Source organism: Larus michahellis, chromosome 7 (assembly GCF_964199755.1).
Source record: "Larus michahellis chromosome 7, bLarMic1.1, whole genome shotgun sequence".
NCBI classification, from domain to species: domain Eukaryota; kingdom Metazoa; phylum Chordata; class Aves; order Charadriiformes; family Laridae; genus Larus; species Larus michahellis.
The window spans coordinates 21069941-21091470 of record NC_133902.1 but is presented as its reverse complement, the minus strand read 5'-3'; the positions used below and the strand labels follow the sequence as shown (position 1 = coordinate 21091470).

Genomic DNA, 21530 nt, shown 5'->3' with positions numbered 1-21530 from the left:
GTGCATTATCCTTTCTGTTTTGTCTGTTAAATATTTTTTCTTCCAAATCATAATGATCAAACACAAAAATTATTATAGTTGTAATAGTAATCTCGGCATGTTTCAGAAAAATGGTAAAATAGCCTGCCTTTTTTTATTAATCCATCTGCTCTGTCTTCAACTATTTTTCCCTGCTCCACTGCAGTATTGTTGACATTTGTTACTAATCTTTTGTTTGTTGTTATAATTTGCTCTGATCCTACAGATGATGATAGGAGCATCATGACTGAACAGTTAGAAACTGTTCCTAAAGAGGAGAAGGCAGAGAGAGAATTGCGAAGATCATCTCTTGATAAGCATAAAAAAGAGAAACCTTTTAAAACTGGGAGAGGCAGGATTTCTACTCCCGAAAGGAAAATAGCTAAAAAGGAACCTAGCACACTCTCCAGAGATGAAGTGAGAAGGAAAAAAGGTTCATTTAACACTCCCTATTTTTATTTTTATTTTTACTATCGTATAGTACTATCTGGTTACTCTGTTGTAGATGACGTGCACCTTAACAGTATTAATGGTAGTGCTTTTTAATGAGATATTTTACAACTATGTGAAGGGCCGTGTGCAAGGCTCACTGCTCCACTGGTCACGTTTCAGTCGTAGGCATCCCCACTGATCCCTGGGTGACACACCTGAGAGTAACGCGCTGGTGCTGTCCCCCTTCCGACTGAGGATTTGTTCCCCCCAGTAGAGTGACGCATGGGGATGGAGTTGTGGAGCAGTGGGCCTGCCGCTTGATGTATTGTCATATGAAACTGTTTGCTGGGTTTTTTCCTGATTCTGTGTTTTTGTGTTTTCTTGTCCATAGCAGTGTATAAGAAAGCTGAACTTGCTAAAAAAACTGAAGTTCAGGCCCACTCTCCCTCCAGGAAAATCATTTTAAAACCTGCTATCAAATATACTAGACCAACTCATCTCTCCTGTGTTAAACGGAAGCAGACAGGTGACTGCGTTCTGTTCAGTTATGCAATGTGGCTGGCAAACATAGACATATTTTTTTTTTTGTAAATCTCATGGCTGTAGCAGCTTCTCTATTTTTTTTATTTTTTCCTCCAAGAATATCAGTCTTCACAGATAGTATTGCTTTTTTAGTGTTTTATATCATTTTTCTTTTCTTCTTTCATTCCTGGTATTTATTTGTTTATTTAATGGAGGCCATGCTCATGTATGCTTGTCATTGCTTGGACCTCCAAGTGCTGTGGTTGTAACTTGGCATCGTGCTTATAGTGTGGTGTTGTAGGAATTTCTACTCATCTTTATTTATTTATTTTTTTTTTAAATTATGCTTTTTTGTGTTTTTTTTTTTTCTGGTGGGAAAATGTTGACAGCTTAAACCATGGTATGCATTTCCATTATTTTGCTTTTTTACTCTCATGCATAATAAGAAGTGTTTCAGACTTATATTTTGTTGATTGATGTTATCTGCATTGACACTTCCCAATCTGTCACTGATGTTTATGCTGTACAGTGAAAATCCACAGGGAGAATCCAGCCACGTGCAGCGTGAAGCTGAGAGAGAAGAAATCTGGGCTCACACTACGAATGCATTCCAAGCAAAAATCTTAATATTTGGTAGAGGAAGATGAAAGGATGAAACAAATGATTCCTGTTACGTCTTGATAGTGTATCAATATTTAGAGGACCAAAAAGAACACTTTCAGCATTTTCATCATATTACTTGTTTCTCTGAGTTCAGGCTGGAAAGATGAACATCTTGACTTTTCTGGTGATCTTAGGGGAAAAAAAAAAATTCCTAAAAGAGGCCAGGTTTTCTGTCATGTAATATAGCCACATGCTGCAGCGCGGTTGTTCATGAGTGAAACTAGGCTGTTAAGAGAAGAACCATGAGCAGCAATGCAGAGCTACACAGGCCTCTCTCATGGCTTAGAAACTAAGAACCCATCCTGTAGTTAAACAGTGCAATTCCAGAATTCTTCCTAAGAGGTCATTTCCATCCAGTTTTGCACCAATGAGTCGCTCCTGTTCTAAATTCAGACCAGTCTCGGTGTGGAGGTCTGACGAGTTAAAATACAGTAACAGGACAGTTATGCGAGGGTAGCTCTGTTACCATGCCCCAGCTGGATGACGTGCGTGTTGTCTCCTGGTTGTATTCCATTCGGACAACCAGACGAGATACTCGGTCCCGTCGCCTGGCTGCTGTGAGACAGTCTGGCGCTTTCACTTCCCCTCTGGGGAGGAATGGAGCCAGGGCAGGAAAGGCTGATCCAGGCCCCTCTGTCACAGTGATGGCTCCTCCTGAGTTTGCAGTCTCTGGGCTGTCCTAGCTTGCACTCTGGACCAGAACTACCCAAGAGTGAGGAATTTTAAAAAAGGATTCAAACAACTCTTCCTGCTACCTCTTGCTGTTTGCAGAAGCACAGCTTGATCAGCTCAGAAGTTATGACCCATAATTCACATATGCTTTCAAAAGACCCAGGAGGTTCAATACGCAGTGGAAACTGGGGTGGGGAAAGCGTCGGCTTTGTAGTGTTCTCAACTTTGTCTGCACTTCTACAGCCATGTGGTCAGTGCTGTCTTGCCCTCGGGTACTCTACCACTAACTCCTCTGAACTTTGCTGGCCCGCAGTGTCCCGGAGAGGCCTGTCTCATACCAATAGACTTGCCTAAGGAAATCTGCCCAGTGCCTTATTTAAATGTGTGCTGCCTGGCGGCCGTCACATCTTTTTCTCTCTCAATTCCATACATGGTGAAGCACATGTATTGGTCAAAGTGGAAAATGTAATACAAAAATGACCTCCCAGTACATTTAAATCCTGAAATGGAGGGCAACCAAAATGATAGTCCCAGATTGATCATAAATTTTCAGTAACATAGTTTGAATTTTGAGGCTTGGGCTCTAAAGCAGAGGAGCTTGAACCACACCACAAAGCGAACAAAAATCTCTCTTAGAATGTTTCACCATACTCTGTGTTGCTGGAAAATTCACAGCATCCCTTATTTTCTTCTGCCTCACCTTTTTATACTAACTGATGGGACTTGAGGGGAGGCCATGAGAAAGAGCGCAGTGCTGTGTGATATCCTAAGAGTGTAGATGGCCATATGTTAACTTATATATCCCTGAGCCTGAACCCGTCATCCAGCTCTTTCCAGGATCTGGAATTTAGAGGGACATCGTCTCTCTCCTATTTTCCTTTTACGTAACATACAGCACTGTTTCTTGAAGGCAGTTTTGACTGTCAGTGTGTCCTATCTGGAATGGTCTTGTCAGCTTTAGTGATACCTTGCCAGCGGGGTCCCACCAAAAGTCCCTCGCAGTGTAGTCTATACAGCTGCGAGTATATCCTAGTCAGTTAAAACCTCCATGTTGCATTTACTGTGACTTTAAAACGAAACATGTCCAGCCGTAAGATACAAGTGTCTACAAAAAAAAGTTAATATTCGCTCCTGTTTTCTGCGTAGTGGGCTGGGAAATGACATCTTTTCCCTATTTCCCCTCAATACCAGAAAAAATTTCCCATGTTACTGTAAAGCACTGGCAAATACTGCTAACTTGCAGTGCCATATCCACAAGGAAGGGAACGCTTCTTATGAGACTCATCCTTGCCATTTGCAAAAGAAACGGTATGGCCAGCTCTGAGGAAAGAGCTGTGAAGTCTTTGCTTGGACTTGTGTAGCTCCATGGATGAAACCCCAATCTGACCAGTGTTCTGTTAGCGTCTGTGAGACGCCGCTGCAGTGGTGCCATCAGAGGAGTGCTTATGGTGGCAAGGGCAGGACAATGACCTGGCTATGAGCGGGAGTCGCTACGTGATAAGCTGCTGTTCCTTGTCTTCAGTTCTGGGGTCACCCCTTGAGGTACAACTTGTTTGTTGTGTATTTAAACTGGCAGGAGAGCCTGTAGAGATCTTTCGTTCAGGTGGGGAAGTTGTGGTGCTTTCAGGTAAGTCAGCGCAAGCAGCACAGCTGTTCCTTCTGCTTCATAGTGGGGCTGGTCAGGGCTCAATACCGAGGGAAGGAGGAAAGAAGCTGTTTGTGATTATTTAGGAGAGATGCAAAATGAACCAAACCCAGCAGTAACAGAAGTGGCAAAATGCGATGCAGGAGGGCTGTGCTGTACTTATCCCTGTTACAAATTCAGAAGAACTGAAGTACACAGTTATATACTCTTTTCCTCACAAGTTTTCTCTCATACTCCTTCAATTTAAAAAAAAAAAAAAAAGGCAATGAAATTATAGTAAGAGGGCAGAACTAGAGTGGCAAGTGTGGCAGAAAACCAGAGATCTCCTCACCACGCCTGGGAACTGCACAGGGAAAAGAGAAAATTAATCAGTTCCGTCCTGTAAGATGTGTTTGGGTTGGTTCTACAGCTGGAAGTCCAGCTAGAGGTTGTTATCTCTGCCCACCGTCCTGCTTCTGCATTTACTAAGGGCATCCTGGCACAGATGCCAAAAGATTTCACATCTAGTTTTTGTGAAACAAATCACATCCTGAGCAGCAGTGTTGGGGTGAAACTAATAACCTACTTTCCAAAAAGCTGCCCCATTCCAAAACTTTTCATAGGGATGGAATCCAAGTCATAGAAAAATTTTACCTCAAACCATGTTGTATCAGATAAATGAAGTACTGAATTAACGTGCTTGATGTCCCACGTATCATTTGAATGGCTGAAGTCTGAGGGCTTGGTTGACCCACGGCACACTGACCTTGTTGATGCAACTAGGATGATAATTCAGCAGTGAATCTCTCTCTCCACTAGGAATGTTGGCTAATATTTTGAAAAGTGGTGATTTCAGGGGCTTCTCTTAAAAGTTTCATTTGTGGATTACTTAAAGGAGCCTAATTTTTAGAGGACAGTCCCGAAAATCAGGATGCTAAGGTGTCTGAGGATTGACCTTCAGAACTAGAGCCTCTTATAGTTATCAGCTATTTCTTGAACTTTTTACTGTAGTTTCTAGACTTCTAGGTACGTGAATAAAAAATTTTGATTTGTTTGAAATGTGTAGAATACCATTTTACCTCAAGTATAGTGAATATAGGAGATTTTTAAGGCAGGTACATTTCTGCATACAGTTCACAGAGTAATTCACAAGGTGATTGCTTTGCACAGTAGTTCCAAGGCTCTTAATTGTTCTAACAAGTGTAAAGTGTACTAAGTGGAAATGCTTGTTATTAATGTTTTTAACTATCAAGTCTTTGTCTTTCTTTGGGTCTCTCAGCAGCAGGTGGTGAAACAAACCAGGCTCCTGGTGTATTTAAACAAGCGAAGGAAAAACTCTCAGTGAGTAAAATCATCATTCGTCTTTATAATCTTCTTTTGTCCTTAGTTCAGATCTTTTTGTGTTAATTCAGTAAGTGTGTGTTCCACTTAAAATTTGTGTTCCATTTAACATTTATTTGCCATATTCATTTTTCATTTAAAAGGGTAATTAAAACCACCTTTCCTGAATAACCTCTGAATTACAGTCCCGGGCAGCAGATGATGACAGTTTGCAGACCCCGGGGGGCACACAGACTCCAAGCTGCAGGAGTTGGATGTTGTTCAGCATTTTGAGGCGGGTCATCCTCTGGATAAACTCTGCACCTTGGCCCTTTGTGCGGCACCCAGCTGGTGCTGCCGGCAAGCGTGACTGCTGGGCAGGCAGAATCCCTCACTGGGTGTCTTCTGAGGCACCGTTACGTAGCCCTGCGTTCTGCAGAGCTCGTGGTGCGTAGAAGGTATTGGCCAGTAGCATTTCATGTACAATGAAGAGCTTTCTGAACGGCCGTTTCCCGTACCACTGGTTTCTGTCTGTGTTTTAACCTGGCGGCTGCATGCCCTGCCTTCAGCTGCCCTGCAGCCTGTTCTGCTCCCTGTGCCTGGCTCTCCTCGGCTGAGTTTCTTTCAGCAAGTCCCGCCGTGCCTCTCCGCCCTGCTCCCATGCTCGCCCTGCGCTCTTCCTGGCCCACCACTCCACAGTCCCCAGGAAACCACCTTCCTTTTGCTATCCCCTGGGCAACTGTTTTTTACATGACACTCACTCGTGCTAACTCACATCTGCAGCATGACGATGCTTTGTTGTTGTCAGCCATCATTAACAATGAAGAAGTTCCTTAGGATTCCTCTAAATTTCCTAGTATCTTCCACAGCTGATTTGTTTCATCTGTCTAACCAGATCGCTAAATTCTTTGGGGAACAAAAAACTCTGTCTCATAAAGTGCTGTGCATTACTTATGAATCGTAAGAAATTGTTAATGATGAGAGTAGCATAACTGATTGGAGGCTTTGGAGGAGCTGTGAAATTTAGACCTGAATTCAGCCATGGATTCTGGGATTTCATGTGGTTTTTCAGGTCTGACCCATTTCAGCTCATAAGTAGGAAACTACTAGAGCTTCTTTACTAGTAGAGTAAGAAATATCTGGATAGGTTTCTGGCCTGAGTCAACAGTATGGTTTATTACTCTCTTTTCTTGGGGGTGATCAACACTTACTCAAAATAAGTGAATACTAGCCCATTTTCAGAGTCATCATTATTCATGGAGTGCTCTAAGTACAAGCACTGCAAAATCATTCTCTGAAATTATGTGCTTTCTGTACACCTTTCTTATTCCTGTCTCTTAACATTATGGTAAAGATCAGAAGTCTGTCCCTTGCTTACTTTCTCTCCCTGTTGCCTCACTTCTCTGGTTGCCACACTCGTGCGTCTCTTGGACATTTTCTCTTCTGTGCCTTGGCTTCACCTCTGCTTTTATAAGGGCCTCTCCCTTTTTGTTGTGTTTCTTCCCGATTTTCAGTTTTTGTGTCCATCAAGTGCAGCCTTTTCCTCTCCACTGGTAATGTTAGATCACCCAACCTGGTCAGTTTTGTTACCCATCTTCAAACTACAGTTTACATGCTGCTTTGCAGAACAAGTTCAGGAAAGGCTAAGCAGTTCCATCTGCTGGAAGGAGCTGTGTACCTGCGGTAGCGAGATGATGAGAACACGCGCCAGGTGTTAGGAATGCCTCTGAAATAAAGTGGGGTTTTCTGCATCCCAGCTTCAGCAATCCCTGAGTCTTAGTCAGGGTTACACAGATCTTTGACCTGTGCACAGCTGGTACTTCCAGCCACATGAATTATAACAGAGGCCAAAGGTAATGCATTGCTAACAGAGAATAAGAATAGTTTTCTGGGCAAAGCACTGGCATTTTGTTTCTTTGCTTGCTCTACCAGCCTTGAGCATGTCACTGAAAGCTGGTTGGGCCAGATTCTGCTGCTATAGCTGGTGCTAGAAAGTGCCTTGCTCCCTAAGTAACACTGAGGGGATCTAGACTGTGGTAATCTCGGAGCAGTGCATTCCTTTTCTCCAGCTGTTCCATTGAGAGATCTCAGTCTCATCCAGCTTTAGCATCCCTGTGAGATGCACATGTTCAAGGAGGACACTGTGTGCAATATGAGTGAAAAGGATGAGGGCTCTACGTTGTGCCTAGAACCTTAATCTGTAAAAATTCTCCAGTCTTGTTAGGGGAAACATTTTGCATGACCTGGAAGCTGAAAAACATGAAAACCACTGAATGAACATTTGGGCCTCAAACTGTGCATGCTTAGTTTATCTCAAGTTCAGAAGACCAGGTGAAAGGTGTTTGCAGAACGTCTGCTTCTTGGAGCCACCCAACATGATACCCTGCTTCCACAGAGTTTCAGCATCAATAAACACCTTAGCGGATTTGTAAACGTGGTCCCAAGTTTCACAAGTGGATGGGACCTGTAAATTGAACTATGACAAATCAGTCAAAGCCTGGAGAAGCCTTTGATGTGACAGAAACACATATTTTTCTGTTTCTGTTTAAAATAATTATTCACTGATTTTATTCTGTGTATTCTCGGGCAGTGAAATAAGTATTAAAAGAAAGAGACGTAAATGTGTTGCAAAACTCATTCTAGGAATATGTTCTTGCTAGTGAAGCATTTCCATCCTTTGAACTAATTTCTTGTCTTGCTCAGTAGAGCTACTTGGTATTACAGAATCACAGAATTTTTCAGAGTTGGAAGGGACCTCTAGAAATCACCTAGTCCAACTCCCCTGCTAAAGCAGGATTGCCCAGAGCACATGACTCAGGACTGCACGCAGGCGAGTCTTGAAAGTCTCCAGAGAAGGGGACCCCACAACCGCCCTGGGCAGCCTGTTCCAGCTCTCTGTCACCCTCACCGTAAAGTTTTTTCTCATATTTGATGGGAAATATGGATGATGATATCCAGTAGAAGTCTCTCAGCTGTGTGGTAGGACTGGAATTGTTTGTTACAAAGTTCTGCAACTCTTAATCATGTTGATGGTGTGAGGAATGACATTCAGCACACCCGCCTCAGTTTTCTGTAGGCTGAGTATGTAGCCTAAGCCAGACGCCTATCAACAGAGAGCTGACAACACATTTTCTTATTTTCTAACAAAGACAACTTAAGGAGTAACTCAGACATCTTTTCTGAACATAGAGAAACTCTAGGTGAATCACTTAAATCTAATGCCAAATTTTTTGCGGCTAAAGTTCTGTACCAAATCTCATAATTACAGGCCCATTGGGATTGGTTCTGTGTGTAACTTCATGCTTGTATGAATAGAGAGAGAATCAGGACTACATTGCCAAGGTAACAGCCTTGCAATTGTTCTTTGTAGTATCAGTTAATACCCGTGGGAGAAAAAAAAGTGTTGCTTGAGTAAGTAGCCCTGTTCTCTTTCAAGGAAATTCCTTTTTGCAAAGCAGTTAGGTGCTCCTGAGTGTCAATGAAGAATTTTCAATCTGTCCTATCAATGTTTAAGTGGTCCTTCAGTGGGGTATTATGATTCAAAATGAGACAAGAATCTGAACACAATGACATATCTATCTTGTCAGCCTTTCAACCATATACGAGTTTCCTCATCCCAGGACTCCACATTGTCCCTTTATAGAGTGACACCAAATGCACAGAATACAGTGTTTGGGGTGCATTAAGGATTTTGTGTGTACACAGTGGCACAAGAAGCAATGCTGTCATGTCGTTCTGCCATTGTGGGCATACTGGTGTAACTTTGCTGTTACGATTCTTTATTCTTGACTGTAGCCTGGAGGGATGTATTTCAAATGCACACGTTAGTTTTAAAGGACTAAGATCTCTTGGTGCTCCTGTAGTTTTGCACTTGCTTCCAATGCAGCCAACCAGCAGCTGTACCAGTTAAATGCCATACCCGGCACCAGTTTTGTCCTATTAACACAAGAAAAAAAAAAAGCATCTGCAGAAAAAGGCACTTCCTAGAATCAGTAACTCTGTCCAGACCCAGAGGGTTTCAGTCAAACACAGAACTAAAACTTTCATGCATGTCAGAACTGCATAGACACCATTACCAGATACAGGAAAAGTATTAATTCATAGCTTGCCTTTTTTTTTTGTGTGTGTCCATGTTGCATGTGTTTTCCTTTTGTCCAGCTTCATGTTGTGTTTTCTTTTGTTTGTTTTCTCATGACTAGACTGCCTCTTTGTCAAAGATTCCTGCCTCAAAGTCTAGAGCAAAGTCATTGCTTCCTCCAAGACCCAGCTCAGCTTGCTCATTAACTACTAAAGGGGCCACTTTTCTCGATACAGACAGTTACTATGTACGGCCCTCCTCAGCAGGCCCAAGAGACTGCTTGCCCTACTCAAAATCAGATGCTAAGGTAAGGTAGCAGAGTTGGTAGAGAGAGTTAGCTTGGAGATGTGTAGGTGAATTCCATGGATCACATTCTCTCCCCACTGAATTTGAGTAATTCTCTGTGAAGCTTACATGGGATTACTTACATCCAGTGGCAGGAAAACTGATTATCAGGCTACAAGATTTGTGCTATGAAATGGATAAAAACAGAGGAGATTGTCCAGAGGAAACATAAGTGAAATAAGTCATCACTAGAAGGACGTGTCTTCTTCCTATTGATGGTGTGGATGCTGCTTCATTGACTGCTAAGAAGTTGCACCCATTTGCATGTGGGTAAGTGGCAAAGAGCAGCAGTACTAATTTGCCTTCCGAGTTTAAAAAATGTAATTTTCAACCAGTTAATATTCTCTTAAAACAAATTCAGTCCCCAGTGTAGGAGGGTACAGTTCTAATCACCAGCAATAAGGGCGGAAGCCAAGTGCTCTAGGAACCTAATTTGATATATGCATGGGACCACGTTGAAGAAGTTCCAGTACAAATTTAAAGAGATGTTTGGCAGTCCATCCTAGTTTTCCCATGTTTACATTTCACTTGCGTTTCAAATGTACTTCATGCTGAGTTGATGACTATCCCCATTTTAGAACTATTTTCACTGTTGACTTCCGTCTTCTGTGTAACACTATGCTTGGTGTGTCTTTTACTGGTTGGGACCATCATCATATTTGCCTTTGGGAATACTATCTGCTTATGCAAGACTGTCTTTGGCTGCCCATCCCATAAGTTCAAAAATATTCTAACATACGTGTCCCTTGCTCTACCTCTGGTAAAAAGAAGGTATCTGCTGATTTCAAAAAGTAAAAAGACGAGTATGGAAGGAAATAAGACACCGGGATTAACAGTCCTGCACTCAAAAAATAAGCTGTAGCTAAAAATGTTTCTCCATAATAAGATTACAAGTTAGTGTTCAAAAATGCAAAAATCATGCATCACCTAACAATATAGTGTGGGGTATATTCTGGGCACCAGTACTGCAGGTACTTTGCAGGCAAATTTACATAAGAATGTCACACCTGAACACCAGACAATTTTTTTACTTTCAACTTGCAGTAAAAAGCACTTGTTCCTTATCAAGAACCAAATGTGGAATCCATGCTCATTTAGGTCAAGAGTATCTGTATCTGTCTTCAGTAGCTCAGAAGCTGGGTGTGGCGATGCAGTGCTGAAGCACCAGGGAGCTGAGCGGAGCGTGGAGGTGGCTGGATCCCTACAGCTGCTTGGGTGGACAGAAACCTGGGCCCGTAGGACGAGGTTTCCTCCTCTGTGTATAGGTTGAGAGAAATCGCAGCCCAGAGAGTGAGTTTTGAAAACTAAATCTTCCTTTTTTTATTTTGCTGCTATTAGGATGGAGTAAGCAAGAGCCCCGAAAAGCGTTCCTCTCTACCGAGACCTTCCTCTATCCTTCCTCCTCGAAGAGGTGTATCAGGAGACCGAGACAGAGAGGAGAACTCTCTCTCCCTCACAGCTTCCCTTTCCTCTTCAGTACGACGGACCACCCGTACGTTTTTTGCATATTAACCCTCTCCTACTGCTGTGAACGTCTCCCATCCTTGTTAGATTTGTCACATTGCTGTAGCGTGGTGTGTCCCTACCTTTTATGTGGAGGGGAAGGTCTGGGGTATGCTGTTGGCAATCAGAGCCCCACAGACCTTTTTTGTTCAGCCGGCAAGTGCTGAGCTGCAAGGGCTTGACACCGGGGACAGCGTGCACCCTTTCCACAGTCTGCAACGCCCAGAGCTAGGACTGCTCTTCAGACTAATTGCTAATATTAGAAAATGCCTTTGCAGGGTGGTCGGAGCTGGGTAAGATAGTTTACAGGGCATTTGCAAACAGCAGCAACAAAAATGTGACAAACGTGAAGTAGGCAATATAAAATATTCTGATGGATCATGGAAAAGTAAACCTAACATTATGGTCATTAACTTGCTGTTTCACAGTAATGATCTCCCTGTGCTCTAATCCTAGGGTAAAAACTCTGGTGAGAATTGAGATGTTAGCTAGCAGAGTGACTCATTGGGGAAAGTTAGGATAGTAAACCAGCAAGGTCCTTTTATGAGGACCAATGTTATCAAAACACAAGCTAAAAGAAGTTACAGGATAAAGAGAATTTTACCAAATACCCTCAGAACTTTTAGATAGATTTGCATTCAGCCCAGGCCTCAGAACCTTGATGTGGGTCCCTGCTTTCCAATAGGAATTCCTCTGGTTTCTCTCTTTAGAAACCGATCTCAGTCCCTTTTAAGACAGCTTAAGGGAAGTAGATAATTAAATTCTGCCAAAAAAAGTCCTTTGAAATTCTCGGGTGATGCTCCAAGGGTAAAACAGAGACCCTTTGTAAGCAGAGTGACCTGCAGCTGGCACAGCAGCCCATTCTGCTGACTAGAAGTGAGAGACCATTGAGCATTTGCCAACGTGGTGAAGGGCCGAGGAATGAAAAATAAATATTCCAAAGCTGCAGGGAGATGGAAAAAAAAAGTCATTCCCTTTCTGTCTCAGTTGCTGTAGTGAGAAATTTCTGATTTAGGGTTGGTTTGGAAAGAAAGAAACCATTCAGGGAAACTGGAGGTGAGAGTAGGGTATGTTCAATCTGTCCAATGAACCACATAGAGTAAAGAGTTTCTCCAGGACCCCAGTGGAAAGAATGCCTTGTGTTTGGTCCACTACCATTAAATAAACAGAATGATTAACAAATAGATTAAATAAGATTTTGATTAATCCCACTAGATGGTCTAGAGAGGCCCATTGGATTTATAATTCCTGAACATTTTAAAGGTGAAAACATGTATGTGCCCATTCAGCATTGGGGTTCTCGGGCTTTGGGGGTTGGATTGGTCTTTCTCTCCCAGAGTATTCTCAGCAAAGCTTTGCTTCAAGCAGCATATGGAGATAGCTCGGCTTCTGTTCATTTGTGTTTGGGAGTTACCAGCAGAGCTGGCTGCGGAAAGCACAATGCCACTACTAAACTGATCTTGTGCTCAGTGAAAAGGACTGGCAATGCCATAAACACTGAATGTAATAAATAAATAAATAAATGTAATAAATAAATACAGGATTTATTTATTTTTAGCTTGCGTGCAGATGCAACTAGAATGTGACTTCTAATCAAGGTTGCCTTCTGTAATTGCTTTCTTTCACTGCGCTAATGAAAAATAGCAATTGAACGTGAGGGACATCTGCCCACCCACACAAGACAGCTGTGATTTACTCATCAGCCGAAAGCTCACCCAGGGTTCAGCTGCGGCCACCGGGGGACCAGCAGCAGCCAGGCACTCAGAGTTTCAGGATTACAGTCAGCATTTTCTCTGCTCTCTAGTTTGACGCCCGAATACATTGAAATTGGTGAAAACATTCTTACTGGTTAGTCGGCTTGTCAGATGAAGTCCCAAACGTTAATTTCCAAGGGTATTTCTAGTCCTTTCCCCGAGAGGGAAACGGATGTGATATTGTGCCTTGTTGAGGAGGTTTTGCAGAAAGCGCGGGTGTTGTGGGAAGCACGCCTGTGTTACAGAGTGAAGAGCTCGGTCACCATGTGGGCAGTTCACCAGCTCAGCCACACGTGAGAAGGTAGCTCCTGGCGGGTCGATTAGCAAAATAAGACACAGAGACAGACATGGTTCCAGCACTACCGCAGCCATCTCAGAGCTGTATCTTGCCTCGCACACAGGGATGCAGTCTTGGGAGGCAGAGAGGGAGGAAGAGCTGCATTTCTGTGGGTCTAATGCTGGGCTTTTTCTTGCACGTAGGATCAGAGCCAATTCGTAGCAGAACAGGAAAAAGTGGAACTTCTACCCCCACTACTCCTGGCTCCACTGCCATCACTCCAGGGACACCACCAAGCTATGCCTCCCGGACCCCCGGCACTCCAGGGACACCCAGCTACTCCAGAACCCCACACACTCCTGGGACCCCCAAATCTGCCATACTGGTACCTACTGAGAAAAAAGTTGCTATAATTCGCACTCCTCCTAAATCTCCAGCCACTCCAAAGCAGCTACGAGTTATTAATCAGCCTCTGCCTGACCTCAAGAACGTCAGGTCCAAAATTGGATCAACAGATAACATCAAATACCAGCCCAAAGGCGGGCAGGTAAGGATTCCACTCTTTATGTTTATCCGTGTATGATTTAGTCTTATGTGTGCACCTTTGGGATTGGGATGGGGTGGGAGCCATTTTGAGTTGCCTTGCAAGTGCCACTTCTGTGGTCCGTATACATTGGTTGGTTAAGTGACGTTAAATGACAGGGGCCAGGACAATCTTCAGAAAAGTATTTTGTTACCTGAAAACTAGCAGTGCCTCACTGAAATCAGTTGAAAAATTTTAAACAAGAGTTTGCACTCCGTGCCATACACGTGTTTCAGCCTGAGTCTCAGCAGTTGCTGCTTCTTCATCAATACCAGCAAATGGAAGAGACTTATTTTAATTCAAGCAAGTTCAAATTCAACTTAAATAGATGTTAGCAGGACTGCATAGCACCATGACCTTTTCCTGTGGCATTTTACGTGATGTGCACTGTTTTGGGTGATGTTAATGAGTGTTGCAGCCCCCAACCTGGTAAATCCACCCCAAGTTAAAGATGATGGGAGGGGACAGATATTAGACTTAAGTGTTTTCCTTGCTGCAGGGTTTGAATAAGCAGAAATAGGGCTTAAATTGTATAAACTGGAGAATGTATATAAAATAAGAAAAGGTGAATGCCTAAGAAGGCAGATCAGGATTTTCTGTTCTCACTGTCTGAAAGAACAAGAATTCAGGGACATGTTGTGTTGATCCAATTAAAAGCTGAAAAAAAGACATAGTTTCATACCTTGCAGACTTATGCAATGAAACACACCGTCATGAGGATTGCTTTCAGCTAAGGACTGAAGATGTGTTGGGTAGCAAAATCCCCTGTTACTACAGACAGAACTTACCAAACTTTGGAAAGGACAGAAAACATGTAGGCTTTTAGCTAAGCAGAACCTTTTGGAGACTGAGGAAAGATCAGACAGGAAATACTATAAATCTTCCCTAGGTATGGTGCTTATACCTTCCTCTGAAGGGTCTTTGCTTGATGCCCCACCAAGCAGAGCTGTGGCCAGAGCTGGAACAGTCTTCTCTCATTTTTGGGCAATGCAGAAATGGTAACACAGATGACATTAAAAGCCAAAATTATGTCCAAGCAATTTGTTTGTCTTTTCAGTTGGAAAAACTGTTGTTCTAGCTTACAGGATGAAGCGCTCCATTTTATTAATGTTTAAAAATTTATAAAGCCATTTATAACCTGAAAGAAATCCTATTTAGAGACAAAGAGGCTGAATGAGGAAAAAGAATATAACTTACCAACATTTATGCTAAAAATATGGGCAACTCTGTCTTGTGGGTGTAACCAACTGTGTTGATTTATTTTTTGTAAAAAGTACCTTTGCGTTTCGTATTCATAGAATCATAGAATGGTTCGGGTCAGAAGGGACCTTAAAGATCATCTAGTTCCAACCCTCCTGCCTTGGGCAGGGACACCATATTGATTCTGGACACAACCCCGTGACGAAAACACGTAGTGCCCCCAGCTCCCTTTTACTTCGCTGAGATTGCTGAGTTACAGCAGTGTGGCAGCGTGAGCGCTTTGTAAAAGGTTCACTTCTCAACTACCTGCAGGGACAGGACATCGGGCTAAATAACACGGTCCCCCATTCAGCTGTCCTGAAAAGAAGACTTCCCAGGAAGCTGGGTTGCATAGTGTTTCCAGATTAGATACTTTTATATACATACATACATATATATATATGTATATGAGTTTTGGAATACAGAGTGGAATATACAGAACAGTGAGGTTTGCGTAATGCTGTCTCAGGAAAAAAATAATAAATTGGATCAAAGCTTAACATTGCAACCCTATGCCTGCTGCAGGTCTTCCAGAGAAAAAAAAAACCCACAGGTTCATGTATTAAACAGTGAGGTATCTCTTGAGCGTTCATCCTGTTTTCATGGTAAATTAACACATTCAGAGCTTTCCAGGACTTGGACAGGAGCCAGTTACTCAGATAAATTCAAGAAGATAATGCCGCAGCAAAGGTTCTTCTGCCTTTATTTTGACAATTGTCAGGGTAATTATTTTGTATGGGAGTTCAGCTCCTGTTTGACATACTGCATGGCAGATGGTCAGGGTGCGCAGGGGCTGCAGGAGGCTCAGAACACAGGTTCAGACTCTGCATCTGGACTGGCGTTCCTCATAACGAGCCCAGCTGCTGGGCATGGGGCTTGAAACCAGCACCATGTTCGCCACCTCCTCCTCCCTGTTACTCTCGGTGGACCGCAGCAGCCCTGCGAGACCAGGGGGCCACAGCGAACTGCGTTTCTTTGTAAACACCATGCCTAGACAGCTACCTTTCCTTAGCAGTTCTGCAGAGTCTTTGCTGGGTAGTGGCACAGAGGTTGGCGTTTCACTCTTTCAGGGATAACAGGGGAAACCTGCTGGGTGGACATATGTCACTGAAGCTAAAGCTTTTCTTAATTCCCAGTGTTACGTGGCCACCGAGCTGTGGGCTGGGCAAAGAGAGACTTGCTGAGCTTTTCCTTTTTGTCTCCTTTATGCCATAGTTGCTCGGTCTAGACAAGAGGGTTTAGGATTAATTCTTTTCCAGTTTTGGCAGTTGAATTTTATAGAGTCTGCAAGAGGAACACATGAAAGCTAATTTCATTTCCTTGTGTCTGCTCACTTAGTTAATGTCTAGTGGCAGATATTGCGCTGGCTGAAATGAGCTGCTATACGCTATCTGTTTTTAGTGATGATACATGAAACGAACAGAAAGCTGCTCAAGTTTTATAACCTGAACTGGAAGTGCTGATAGCAATAACGACAGGAAAAACAAGCAGACAAAAAGCCAGCATATATCTGGGCAAGTTAACTACATAAACATGACATGCAAATCACTAAAGGAATACAGATATGCAGCCCAAAAGTGTCATTTGGAGACAGACTATCCTTTTACCAGAGGCGTATCTGAACCTAGCACCGAGGTCTTTTCTTAGCTTACAGCTGTCCTAGAGAAAGCAGCCGCATTCCGAAACTGCCAGAGGTTGAGGTTGAGAAATGAAGAAGCAGGGGATGTCTGAATGCTAAATAAATCAAGAAATGCAGTGCTTCAGCCTTCAATTTCATCAAAAACTCATCAGACAGCAGCCCGATTTTACTTCATCCCTGACTTGCCAGCCACAGAAACAAAGAAAAGGAGAGAAATCGCTCCACCTGGCAGGGGAAAAAAGATTTAAAAAACAAGAGCATGCTTCTAGGGGAAGAAGCAAGCTAACTTTGCACTGCCTTAAGCGTCTACTAGGAATGAGCATGCGTTTCATTGGTATTCTGCAGTCTGGAGAAATGAGGGCTTCTCTGCTCTGTGATGCAGCCAGTACGTGGTTGTCTGGTTTTCTCTTTATAGTAGAATATGGTGAAATGTATCGTTCTTGGCAAAGCTCAGAGGCGACTTGCTCATGGGTATGTCTGCTGGGCTTCAGATGGATTTTCGCACCGCATCAGCTGTGGAGGAAATGCTGTGCTCTCAAAAGTAACCCATTTGCATCTGTTATTTCTCAGACAGCCCAAGGGAAGCATGGAGGAACTGGGGGAAGGGCTTGGAAATCTGTTTCAGATGCCAAGAACGGTTTTTTTCTTTTCTGTTTGGATATTTTTTTTCTTCTTGAAATTCTGCCCATGGATGTGGTTTGTACCATATTGGAGTACAAAAGTGCACCAGTTGAATTTTTTCATTACTGACCAGGCAGAGTATTTATAAAGCATCATAGGCCAGCAACCAAAGATAATGCCAACATAGATATCTTTTAATCTTAAAACATATACATCAGAACTCAGCCATGGGCAAGAACTTGAGTGGATGTGAATCAGCATAGCTTCATCAAAGTGAACGGAGCTGTACCGACTAGAATGGCGTGCACAAGATTTAAAATATCACTAACTCTAGTAACAGCCAGGCACCTTGTAAGAAGTAAGATGACATACAGAAAAATGAAATACCTAAGCCATTTTGAAGAATGAAGTGTTCCCTGAAGGTTTTTAGGAAGATTGAGAGAACTTCATCTTCCCTAAACTGCAGAAAACAAAGTGCATTTAGTCATGGGTCAGAAAGTCTAGCTAAATTGTTGACACAACTATTCAGTAGAACCTGTCCAGAAACCACAAAAATGCTGTCAAGAAGAATAGGCTTCTGCATTAAATGATAAAAGAGACTGGCACAGGGAAGGATAAGACATCTCAGAGCTGGGCAGAGGAGGAGGCTTGGATGGATGTCTGGTGTTGTCTTTGCACAGTTTTTTGTTAGGTTCAAAATCAGTTTGGATGGCAGGAGAGATTCCACCACAGCACACCCCCACCCAACGCCCCCATCATCACCATTTATGACCCAGAGCTGCAGGCTCCTGAAGCGTCCCCTGCTTCAGCTACAGTCTGCCAGGATGCAAAGTCAGTGCAGAGACGGACAGGTCTGGTGTCCCACCAAGAGCTGAGCGCCTCCTGGCAGAACTGCAGCTTAAAAGGGCGTTCAGCGAGTTCCCCTTGAGACGGCATCTTGTAGCTCCTCTTCCTCCTATTTCACATATCTTTGCACCGTGTTACAAGCACTGATGACAGCCCAAAAATTAATCTGAAGATCTAGATTATATGCTATTGTTGCACTGGTTGATGAAAAGCGTCCTAAAAGGTAGTGGAGAATACAGGCTTAGCAAAACCGGCAGACTGAGTTGTTACTGGGTCCCGTCATGTCTCCCATCTCCTTCTGGCACATCATGAGCTTTTTCTCCAATCCATGGTGATCTGCAGCATAAGTGAGACAACACCTTGAGAACGTCCCTGCTCAGGACAACGATGAACATAAACGAGCTGCAGTGTTCAGGCTTTGGTGCTTTCCCAAACCAGAGCCACAGGAGGCAGCTGTTCAGAGTGGACTGCTGTAACCTGGCTGTTGTTAAAGTACTTAGCTAACGAGAGACTGGAAGGCAACTGTTTCCACACTGTTAGCTGCATTCACTGGAATAAGTTTGTGCATTTACCAAGTCAGCAGTTCATAACTGTAAGATAAATTCGTCTCTGCAGTCTGCTTGTGTTTCCTTTACACATTCCCGGTTTTGTGGATTTACGGGATGTTTGAAGGGATTTATTTGGGACTGAAAATTAGAAATTAATTCATTCTTTGTTAATTGCAGATCTACAAATGCAAAGAGAAATGAGGACTTTCAGGCACAATTTCAAAACTCTGTCACAGCTCAAAACCGTAATTTTTAAATTTTTGAAATTTAGAATTTTGACTGATCATTGCAGATTGTACAGAAATAACATCTTGCAGCTCCTGTGTTCAGTCTGCACTCATTTAATAGAAGGCTTGCCCGAGTACAGTCTGTACAGTTAAGCCTTGAATTATTCTGGATAAAAAGGAAGATCCTTCTTCCTGACTCGTATTTTAGAAAAATGAAGCAATCGTTGCCAGGCTCTAGCAAGTTTCAGAAAGTGTCTTTGAGGAAAAGTGTTTGGTTGGTGGAAATGAGCAGGGAATTGGGACGTTTTTTCCAGATTTGACATTCACTTTCTATGTGGCTGGGACAGAGTAACGTCACTGCTGTGCCTCAACCGTCTGTAAAATGTGCATCGTGCTCATTGAGGACAAACTGTGAGCCACCATCAGGAAGGTCACAAGCTTTCTGATGGGGCTCTCGCCAGTAGCAAAGCTTCCACTGACTACAGTAGCCGCAAGTTGATGCTTCTCCCTCTTTTGCAGGCAGTTAGCAGCAGCGCCCTGATTTCTGACAGTCGGTGTGTTTGATGTGTCTGGCTAGAGTTGAAGGTATCACTGTCTGGAGGATTCAGCATCTTTCCAGCGACTATAGTGGCAGCTTAAGTGACCAGTTCCAACTCTTAGCCGGCTAATATTACAGCAGACAAATCCCATCCGTGATGTACCGTACTGTTGTTAATAGCAAGGGGAGAAGCTGGGATTTTTCCTAGAGTAGATTGAAATTACCAGGACATAAATTGCTGTGAAAATCTGAGTCATCCCAGCAACAAGTTCAGCAGAGGAGGCATTTTCAGCTGAGCTCTAACTAGTCTGCATTTTGGCAATAAAATGGGGAAGGTTGTTCTTTTGGGAAAAATGTTCAGGCAATACATAATCTGGACCAGAGCTGTTTAGTCATATAATGGTGTTCTGTCGTGCATAGGAAGATGAGAAAAAGAGTTTATTTTGCTACATGGGAAAGGACAGGAAAGGAAAGGATAAAAACCTCCATTTTTGTCTTGGAAATTTGGATTTGAACAATAAAAAGAGATGCTATGGGATACACACCTGCTGATCTTTGGAAAAGCCAGCTTGCATGAAGAGATAAACACAATATTTTTTTGAACTTGAACAGAACAACCTCATTTTCTCCATTATACTGGAGTAAAGAAAATCCAGACAGTGACTCAAAACTCATCCCTTCTTAAAGATAAGGGAACTGATTTGCAAACTGTGATACTTGATGCTCAACACTTGGTATTTGAAGCTATTAGTACTCTTCCCATGAGTAGGGACAGTTGCCTCTAAAATTTAAGTATCAAACTCTGTAGTTTAGCAAAATCTGTTTGGTTGGGGTTTTGTTTAAGGGAGTACTAAAACAAGAATCCTGTGATTAAACTGGACTAATTGAGCCCCTAGGATCTTTTTTATTTGATGTGCCTGAATCTCCTTCAGCTTGTTTTACTATTCTTTTGATCAGCTCCCCAGATTTAGCAAGGAGCATGATTACAGAACACGTGTTACAGTTCCTCTCATGTGGATCTTGCACTTCCTTGAGCTGTCTGTTAAATCCAGCTGCTGTCTCTTGACTGTAAACTCTTTGGCAGGGAAAGTGGTCGTTTGACTTTGTACTTCCCAGCACAATTATGCAAAACCTCTCAGTGTTCCTCTGTAGGCCCTTCTCCCTTTATTGGTAGGGACATGCCTAGTTCAGCGTGGCAACCTTGTTGGTCAGATGGATAGTTATTTGCAAATAGGTAGGAAGAAGCTTGTAAATCAGCCATCATTGTCCCTAGGCAAGTGTTAAAGTCATGGCTGATTGCAAGACACCTATTTTACTGATGCTTTCCATTGAAAGTACCTGTTTTCAGTTGTTGGTAATTGTTCCACAGTTTAGCTGTTCAGGCTGTAACATTACATGCTCAGTGTCTGTCTCTGGGTACATTTTTAAAAGTCAGAAATGGACCTATCTTGTTCACCCTGAGCTAAGAGCAAGATGAGGATGGTACGTTATTTCGCCTATGTTCCAGCACAGCTTTTTATTTTGAATCTCACAGGCTTGTAGGCCGGCAGCTTTGCTGGTGTGTGTATCCAGTGATTTCAGTAGTGCAAAGGCTGGACATGAGCACAAGCTCTGTTTGCAGATGTGGAAAGTCTGAGGCACAGTCTTTCTCTTCAAGGGCTTTGCTAGATCAAATAAATACCCTTCCCCCTCCTTTTCATCTACCTGTAGCCTCTGCCAGGAGCATGAGAACTGTAGTATCATCTGTCCTTGGTGGCATATAGATTTGGAAGCACTGAGAGCTGCCTCTTGATTCTAATCAGGTTTTAACATTAACCTTGCGTCCTATGCTGGACCAGCTCTTGTCTCACTCAATCTCTGTGCTAACTAGGAGACCAAACTTTCAAATAATATCTAGTTCCTGGCATGCAGCTGTGTCAAATCACTGTGATGGTGTGGTAAGAACCTGCCCTCTTTGATAAGTTGTTAGGGGTCTGGGAGCTTTTCCTAATGTCGCAGCCCCACAGCATGTTCAAAAGGCAAGTGGAGCCAAGAGTATTTTTAAATGCTTATGGCACAGTGTTTGTGGTAGAGCTTCTCAG

The 21530-nt window shown here is 43.0% G+C and overlaps 1 protein-coding gene across 50 annotated transcripts in view; it reads left to right on the top strand.

Moving 5' to 3' along the window:
- The window catches only part of MAP2 (microtubule associated protein 2), a 226399-nt gene that overhangs the window by 192756 nt on the left and 12113 nt on the right, over positions 1-21530 (top strand). For 38 of the 50 annotated variants that reach the window (XM_074594921.1, XM_074594939.1, XM_074594926.1 and 35 more), the window contains 5 exons: positions 245-451; positions 842-976; positions 5211-5272; positions 11013-11166; positions 13412-13755. In XM_074594921.1, the coding sequence (XP_074451022.1) occupies positions 245-451; positions 842-976; positions 5211-5272; positions 11013-11166; positions 13412-13755 (902 nt within the window). The remainder of the gene's footprint in view (positions 1-244; positions 452-841; positions 977-5210; positions 5273-11012; positions 11167-13411; positions 13756-21530) is intronic. The other 12 variants (XM_074594947.1, XM_074594946.1, XM_074594945.1 and 9 more) reach the window with 4 other exon arrangements.